Source organism: Pleuronectes platessa, chromosome 8, assembly GCF_947347685.1.
Source record: "Pleuronectes platessa chromosome 8, fPlePla1.1, whole genome shotgun sequence".
NCBI classification, from domain to species: Eukaryota; Metazoa; Chordata; class Actinopteri; order Pleuronectiformes; family Pleuronectidae; genus Pleuronectes; species Pleuronectes platessa.
This window is the reverse complement of record NC_070633.1, coordinates 10,407,063-10,416,064: the sequence shown is the minus strand read 5'-3', so window position 1 is coordinate 10,416,064 and position 9,002 is coordinate 10,407,063. Positions and strand designations below refer to the sequence as shown.

Sequence of the window (9,002 nt, the reverse complement as noted above, 5' to 3'; positions counted from 1 at the left end):
AGTTGGTGTCAGTGCCCTGCAGAGGCAAGAGACAAGCTGACCTGCTTTATGTTCTCATGCAGGGATCTACAGAAGTACACCAGCAGAATCCAGAGAGTCCGCGTGTGAATCCCTACAGGTGCAACAAGTGTGAAAAGCATTGCCAAAAAATGTGTTTGAGCAATTTCAAACGTGCATATTCTGGCATGAAAACACCAGAAATCCGTCACTCCCAATCAAATCAAAGCCTTGCTCGCTCTCTGAGGTCAAACAGTTGTTCGTAAAACAACAGTTTCTGAACTCTTGAGTGTAACAGTCAGAAGTTCAAGCTTCATCAGAGTCTGGCAAGGCCTTGATTTGGGATTATTTAAAGAGTTGATATGACTCTGTCATGTTTGTTGGCGACAGCAGATCAACTTTTCTTTTTCTGAGCATATTTATCCGGTCAATGCTTCCTCTATAGTACTGTGACTCGTGGTAGAAAACAGTAACTGTGCTTTTAAAGATAACCTTTTTTTATAAGGACGTTTGGTTGAAACAAGAACATATTTCAACAATTTTGGAATATCATAGAAATCATGATTTTAAAAAACTAAATATATATTTAATATTACACTTTTTCTCAATCACAAACCTAGTTATTTTCTGCATATATTTTTTTTAATTCCTCAGTTTAATTAGATTACATATGAAACTAATTATTCTGCTATTATTTTAGAATTTAAGTTTTTTGTAGTTTTTTCCTTGTAGTTACAGTTTTCCAAAAATTATATTCAGTTGATTTTTCCTGTTGTTTTTTTTAATCTAAAGCCTCAATTAAAGCGAGTGTAACATAGAATAAGATGTAAATAACCCCCACAAAGGCCTGTGAATTCACGAAGTGGATACGGGAAATCATTTTTTGCTTATTTGCTTATTTCCTGTTTATGTATGCATTTAAAAAAGCATTCATAAAAATCCCTCTGGAGTTGAACTTGATCATCTAATAATTGCTTGACGTATATATGCAAGTTATAATAAGATTATAATCTTTTTTTTAAGCAGCCACAAGCTAAGAAGGTTGGGAACCATTGCTTTAACATATACAGGGAGTTGTAACAACCAGTATGCAGACGAGGATCACATATAGTGGCCTAAGAGAAGAGGTATGAAATGACATATATGACCTGACAATTTTCTTTTGTTGGAAGGACTCGGAGGAGGATAAAAAGTAAAGGATCATTACTGTATGTACACTTAAAGTGAAGGAAGAAACAGAGAAGTCCAACAGTCACATGTGGCCGCCTGGCAGCCGATATTCATTATTCCCATGTATGAATCCTCTCATGTGGGCAGCCGTTGTGTTCCGATGTGCGTTCTCCGTACGACAACTACACTGCAGCCCCGTGCTTCTCCCTCCTATCTAATTAGAGAGAGATGTGATGTGCGACGTCCTCTCTCTGGCCTCATACCACACCAGTTTGACTGCACACACATACAGTGCCTTGCATAAGTATTCACCCCCCTTGGACTTTTTCCCATTATGTACTGTTACTAACTGGAATTCAAATAGACTTAAATAAACGTTTTCCCTTTTGATCAACAAAACATGCATAGTACTTTGGAGGTGCAAAATAAATTTTATTGTGACACAAACAATAATGAGAACAAAAAAGTTGACATCTGTTGGGTGCATAAGTATTCATCCCCCTGTGTCAATACTTGGTAGAACCCCCTTTCGCTGTAATTACAGCTGCAAGTCTTTTGGGGTATGTCTCTAGCAGCTTTGCACATCTAGAGATGGAAAGGTTTGTCCATTCTTCTTGGCAAAAAAGATGAAGCTCAGTCAGATTGGATGGAGACCGTCTGTGAACCGCAATCTTCAAGTCTTGCCATAGATTCTCTATTGGATTGAGGTCTGGGCTTTGACTGGGCCATTTTAAGACATTAACATTCTTTAATCCAAACCATTCCTTTGTAGCTCTGGCTGTATGTTTAGGGTCATTGTCCTGCTGGAAGATGAACCTCCGCCCCAGTCTCAAGTCTTTTGCAGACTGCATCAGATTTTCTTCAAGGATTTCCCTGTATTTGGCTCCATCCATCTTTCCCTCTATTCTGACCAGTTTCCCTGTACCTGCTGAAGAGAAGCATCCCCACAGCATGATGCTACCACCACCATGTTTCACTGTTGGGATGGTGTGCTCAGGGTGATGGGCAGTGTTGGGTTTTCGCCACACATAGCGTTTTGCATTGAGGCCAAAAAGTTCAATTTTGGTCTCATCTGACCAGAGCACCTTCTTCCACATGTTTGCTGTGTCTCCCACATGGCTTCTGGCAAACTCCAAACGGGATTTTTTTATTGATCCCTTTCAACAATGGCTTTCTTCTTGCCACTCTTCCATAAAGGCCAGATTTGTGGAGTAGACGACTAATAGTTGTCCTGTGGACAGATTCTCCCACCTCAGCTGTGGATCTCTGCAACTCCTCCAGAGTAACCATGGGCCTCCTGGTTGCTTCTCTGATTAATTTTCTCCTTGTCCGACTCTTCAGTTTGGGTGGACGGCCTCCTCTTGGTAGGTTTGCGGTTGTGCCATATTCTTTCCATTTTCTTATGATGGATTTTATGGTGCTCAGAGAGATGTTCAAAGCTCTGGATATTTTTTTATAACCTAACCCTGCTTCATATTTCTCCACAACTTTATCCCTGACCTGTTTGGTGAGCTCCTTGGTCTTCATGATGCTGTTTGTTCAGTAATGATCTCCAACAAACTCTGAGTCCGTCACAGAACAGGTGTATTTATACTGAGATTAAATTGCAGACAGGTGGACTCTATTTACTAATTATGTGACTTGCAAATGTGACTTGTGAATGCAATTGGTCGCACCAGATCTTTGTTAGGGGTTTCACAGTAAAGGGGGTGAATACATATGCACTCAACACTTTTCAGATTTTTATTTGTAAATAATTGTGAAATCCATGTAATATTTCCCCCCACTTCCAAATGATGCACTATTTTGTGTTGGTCCATTACATAAACTCACGATGAAATAAATTTTAATCTGTGGTTATACCATGACAAAATGTAGAAAAGTCCAAAGGGGGTGAATACTTATGCAAGGCACTGTACATCAGCATCAGAAACTTTTTTTCCCCTCCTGCTTTCTCTGAATATTTCTGCTTTTAAACATGCGGCTCTTTCATCTCAATGGTTTTCATTCACTTTATTGACCTTCTTTTAAAGCGTAGGGGGCAAAATAACAATGTTGTTATTAAAAGCTTTGGAAAACAATTTATTTAGAGGAATTTTCATTATGTTGTTTGTCTTTTGACATCCTAACTTTGAACCAAAGACTTTGACAGAGGATGCAGATGAGAAGAGAGGAGAAGTATAGAGATGATTATGAGGAAGAAGAAGGTGAGAGTCAGCCGGTGCCATTATCCCCTGTCAGTAAACAACTCCTGCTCCTCCTCCAAACTGCCACTGCACTAGTCACCACACTGCTGCTCCTCTATTGTCACTGTCCAGCCTGATGATCAGCCTGCTCTCTCATACTTAACATCTGATTCAGAGCCCCAATCATCTGCTCACCTGCACCACTAAGTCATACAGCCTCCAGCACTTTGGGGGAAAAAAAAGAATGACCTCAAGTCCATCTCTTTTCAAACCTCACAAACACGCTTCCATCTCACACCTGTTTGGATTTCTCACATTTTCCCCAAGTCAATCATTTTGGTATAAGTTATGTATGTGGAGGTATGCGTTACTCATTACAGACACATTTGGACGGTGTTACTCTCTGTGTGTTTTGGTGCTGGAGCTCCACACTGCTTCAGTGAGAGGTGGAGGAGACACTGCAGTGTGCTTGGCTCCGCTCTGCTTGTTTGCTCGGCTGCTGGCTGCTCCTCTTCCATTCAGGGTCTTTTTTTTATCCCCCCACACAGAAATCTTGGATTATTTCAAACTAAAATAGATGGATTGAATCAATCAGCCATGGTTTTACTTTTTTTTTCTTTTCCTTCTTCTTGTTATTCTTCTTCTTCTTCTTCTACATAACCGCCCCCTTTCACCTCCACCCTCACACCCTTTTCTCTCTCCTCTCTCTGTCTCCCCCACCCCCCTCTCAGGGCTGCAGACTGAGTAGATGCATAAATTCAGATGCATTAGTATTCCAGTCAGGCTCTCCATTTCAAGGCAAGGCCTAGCACCCTTCCGCCTCTCCTCTCCTCTCCTCCTCTCCCTCCTTCACTCTCCCTCTCCGGCTCTATTTTTTGAATCATTTAAGCAGCACTTCATCTATGGGCCTACTTATTTCCAAAACCATTCTTAAATAATTTTTTGGCATTATGATTTTGTTTTTGTTTTTCGGGACTATAACTCTATTTTGCCCTTGCGTGCCCAATTATACGCAGCTGTAGTCTTTGAAATGAGATTCATCTGCTTCTGATTGTGTGTGCGTTTGAGTGTGTGTGTGTGTGTGTGTTTGAGTGTGTGTGCTTGTCATTGTGTTTTGCTGTCAGGCCCAGCAGCCCAGGCGATAAATCACGCATGTCTGATTGAGGAGGGCAGAGGGCCCGGACAATAACATTTTAGTGGAACTGTGGGAGAAAGCGCCTGAGCTTTGCTGTGATCTGTACAGAGAGCCCACAGACCTGCAGCCAGGCTCCTGCTGAACCACTGGGCAGTTTACAGCTGTTAGTGACATGCAAGTAAAAGAAGAAGAAGAAGAAAAAAACTTTAAAAAGTTGCCCTTTGACATGACATTGAAGTGAAGGTTATATTGCTTCATCATAAAGTTTAATATATATAAAATTATTGTTATAAGTGTGTTCGTCGTGAATTTACGTTGAACTGTTACCCAACACAAAATATTCAAATTATGCACAATTTCAACGGACTCTTAAATAAACAAATTGTGTTCAGCATATTAAATATTGCCTTAATTATAATACTTATAATAATAATAATAATATCCTAATAATAATTTTAAGTCTCTTTCTAAATACGAAATCTTCTGTTATTATTATTTTCGGACAGTAAACAATTGTAGCAAGAAATTGTTTATTACAACATACATAGTTTATTTCAAAACATAATACAAGCTTTATACTGAAAATAAATAATCACTCGAGCTGTTCATCGAAATTTGGAATAAAACCGCCGAAACAGTTCAATCTTACTGAAAATATTTTGTATTTTTTACATTGCTAATTAAGTGCATGAATAACTAAGAGCATTTGTTTAAATTAATGACTTCAAAAAGGGTAATATATAAAACTGTACAATATTCGAAAAAATACTTAAGAAATAAACCAAATAACAGGAGTATTTAAGATTATAAAAAGATTTTTTGATAGTGAACGTACAATAAAATTATAGGCAGGTGTATAGCGTCAGTCAAGCCCCTCTCTCTGTCTCTGCTCTCGGCTCTGGTTCAGAGTCCACACAGTTTGTATGGTCGAAGATGATTGAAATCAAATAAATGAGTTTATAAATAGCTCTGACTGTGCGTGTGTCTGTGTGTGTGTGTGTGTGTGTGTGTGTAGCTTCACAAGGCCATTGGGGAGGATGTAAATAAAGGAAAATCCTCCAAGTGCTAATATGTTGGTAGCTCTACATCTGGAATGAAGGCCCGTGTCTGCATATGCACAAATAATAATAAAATATAATAATAATTACAGATCTGCTGAGAGTATGTTGTAAATGTAAATATGCAGAGAACTAAAGCGTCGTGTATAAGCCCGTAGGGAAGCGTGAGGTGGACTGTAAAATGGCCTCTGGTGCTGCAACAAATCAATTAAGAAAAGTGATATTATTATCAGTTTCACTCCACTGATCATACGGCACAGGCCAAGTGTGTGCGTGTGTGTGTGCGTGTGTGCGTGTGTGTGTGTGTGTGTGCATGTGCGTGTGTGTGCATGTGCGTGTGTGTGTGTGCGTGCGTGAGAGAGAAGCCAAAACAAATCAAAAAGCATCAGTCCCCACACGGTCATTATTATCGAGCTGATGGGAGAATGGTGACACAAACCACAAACCAAAGGCGCTGGCAGGTTATCATTATATAGGCACATTTTGTATTTAGATCCGTGATGTAGAAAATCATTTTGGCTCCAAAAAAAAAAAAAAGAACAGGTGAAATGTGACGTTTGATATGCCGCTATAGAATAGAGTAATGCCCTCATGACAGTTAGAAAACGACGAAGGCTGGACGGGTATCTCTTGTTATTGTTTCAGTGCTGGAGAGGCGTCTGGGACGAGTCCGTACCGGGACAGGCGCTGCGCACTGGAAGGCGCCGCCGCCGTGCTCCCCGTGCGCTCTAGAGTCTGTGCCGGGGTCGGGGTGGGGGGTGTGTGGGGCTGGGATTCCTCCCGATGCTTCGGTCAGAGATCGTGACACGAGGACGCGTCCCCCGCGCTCCCGCTGTGCGAGTAGGGTCCCTCGTGCGGCGGCTGCTCCCCCGGCGGTGTCATGCGCTTCTCCTTCTGCCGCCGGTTGCAGAACCACACGCGCACCACCTCCTTCTCCAGCTGCAGCGAGTCCGCCAGCGCCGTGATCTCTTGCGCGGCGGGTTTGGGACACTTGAGGAAGTGCGTTTCCAGCACCCCCTTCACGCTCACCTCGATGGACGTCCTCTTCTTCCTCTTCCTCCCCTGAGCTGCTATCTTGTCTATACTGCTCGAGCAGCCCGTGGTCGAGTCCGCCTCCTCCAGCCACTTGTTCAGCAGCGGCTTTAGTTTGCACATGTTTTTAAAGCTCAGCTGCAGAGCCTCGAACCTGCAGATGGTGGTTTGGGAAAAGACGTTCCCGTACAACGTGCCCAGAGCCAACCCCACGTCCGCCTGCGTAAAGCCCAGCTTGATCCTCCGCTGTTTGAACTGCTTGGCAAAGTGCTCCAGCTCGTCCGAGGTCGGCGTCTCCTCGTCGGAGTGGTCGTGGCAGTGGTGCCCGCCGAGGTCGCTGTGCTCTGGGCTGAGCGTGTCCCTGAGGCCCGGGTGCATGCCTTGGCCCTGCTGGTTGGGTGGAGGCGTGAGCCCGCCGTGGTCCAGCATGCCGTTGACAGTGAAGCCCGTCTGGGAGTAGATGTTGATCTGCTGCCCGCTGGTGATGGAGGAGTTGTGGGACACGGGAGTTCCCCATGCTCCCGGGTGGTTACCATGGTTGTTGTGATGAGGGGAGTGATGCGCTACGTGCGAGGACCGGTGATGGATGATGCCGAGCTGCAGGTCCTCCCGGCCTGGTTTGATGTCCTGCTGCTCCATGGAGGACGACCAGGGGCTGCCCTCCGACAGGCTGCTCGCCCACTGGTGCCCGAGGGGGTGTCCGTTGCTCTGGATGCTCTGCAGGTAGTCAGTCTGGAGGAGTTTCTGGTGTCCTCTGTAGGGGCTAGCAGGCTGCATGGCCTGGCTGTCCGGGTGGATCATTGGACTGGAGCTGAGCAGGGTGTAGGGGCTGGAAGCAGCTGTGGCCATGCTGGCTGCTGAACCCCACTAGTGCTACTGAAGGGAGGGAGCAGCTCAGCCTCTGACATCTCCCTCTCTCTGGAGTCTCGGCAGCAGCCTAACACTGACTGACAGCCTCCACCGCCACTCACGGATCGACGGAGACGCAGTGACGACGCGTCTCCACCAATGACGGCGCAGATGCCATAACCACCGCCTCTGGCAGCGGCGCTGCGGGAAGGAAAGGGTTACAGGGAGTCGAACCGGAAGTGAGTCGGGGTGCTGGTCCAGTGGGTCTGGCTGTGGAACGATGTGCGCGCGAAGCGCAGTTCCTGTTTATTAATTAAAGTTTCCAACTGATTTACGCACGAGTTTATTGCTACTCCTGTCACCCTTGAGCGCCTGCGAAGGAGGAGATTAAAGCGCAATGGTATTTGTTAGACGTGCCAGCACTTAATTTAGAAGGATACAATCAAACCAAGAGCAGTTCACACTGCAACTGATTAACTTTTAGAGAATACTTCCCCCTGTGTTCATAGAATGACACGTCTCAAGGTAGTATTTGCGCAAAGGTGTTTTACGCATGGGCCATTATCAATGTCCTGTTTGGCCAGACAATAATCACACATGTCATGGGTCTATAATTACAATCTGGACTTTTAAATTAGATTGTGGCTAAACTCAGACTTTTTGCTGCAACATGGTGACACGTGTTGTCATCAGACATGTTTACAGTCGAAAACCTCTTCACTTTCTCATTTTCTAAAAGACGCAGGCCAAATGTCTCCTCACACATTACACCTTCACACTTCCAGTCTTTAAGTATCTCATCAGGTTCTCTCAGAGTTGGGGAAAAAAGATATATCTGCACATCTGAGGGGCAAAACTTAGCCGTTTAATTATATTTGCCATTAGATGACTGCGTCCTAGTCTGTTATGGGTTTGAAATTCCATTAAATATATTGCTCGAGCTCCCAGGTTAAGCTTGATTTAAATTTGCATACATTTTCATACATTTAGGAGAAATAAAAGAAGGCTGCAGCCACCAGAAAGTCATTAACGAGCGCCGAGCCGAGGAGCATGGCTGTGGAGGAAGAGAGGGAGAGAGAGGCACAGAGAGGAGGCCGGAGCAGGTGAGCGGACCGCGGGCTGGATGTGTTGGACAGGGCCGCTGGAGGGCTGGACGGAAAGGGCCTCGGTAAGCGGAGGAATGAGGGGAGGGTGCTGGCAGGACAGGGTTTGCTCTGAAGCCTCATGTAGCCAACACGGGACAGAGGAGAGATAAGTTGCTGCTCTCCAGGACCTAAGATAATTCAAATATGATTTTGTTGTTTTGTTCTTCTCCTAACTCCAGTGTGGTGCTGTGTGTAAATTCTTCATTTGCTTTACTCCTTGAAACTTCTGTGAGAGTGGCTGAATATTTGATGTGAGCGTCAGTGTTGTTCCACTGCCCCAGATTGCTGGAGTGGCTCGTTTGGTTTGAGTCGTGGTGGCATGGAAATATGCAGCATTACACGCAATAAAGAAAATAAAAAACAGATGCACAAAGGTAGCCATGGCATTGCAGCACAATGTGTGTTATTTTTTACGCGTCAGATTAAATGA

General features: G+C 44.3%; 1 protein-coding gene across 1 annotated transcript; it reads right to left on the bottom strand.

Annotated features, from left to right (window-relative positions):
• Window positions 1-6,338: 6,338 nt before the first annotated feature.
• On the bottom strand, window positions 6,339-7,427 carry LOC128446251 (POU domain, class 3, transcription factor 4-like). Its single transcript, XM_053429248.1, has one exon. It carries the CDS (start codon window positions 7,425-7,427, stop codon window positions 6,339-6,341), a length of 1,089 nt encoding a protein of 362 aa, XP_053285223.1.
• Between the last annotated feature and the right edge of the window lie 1,575 nt (window positions 7,428-9,002).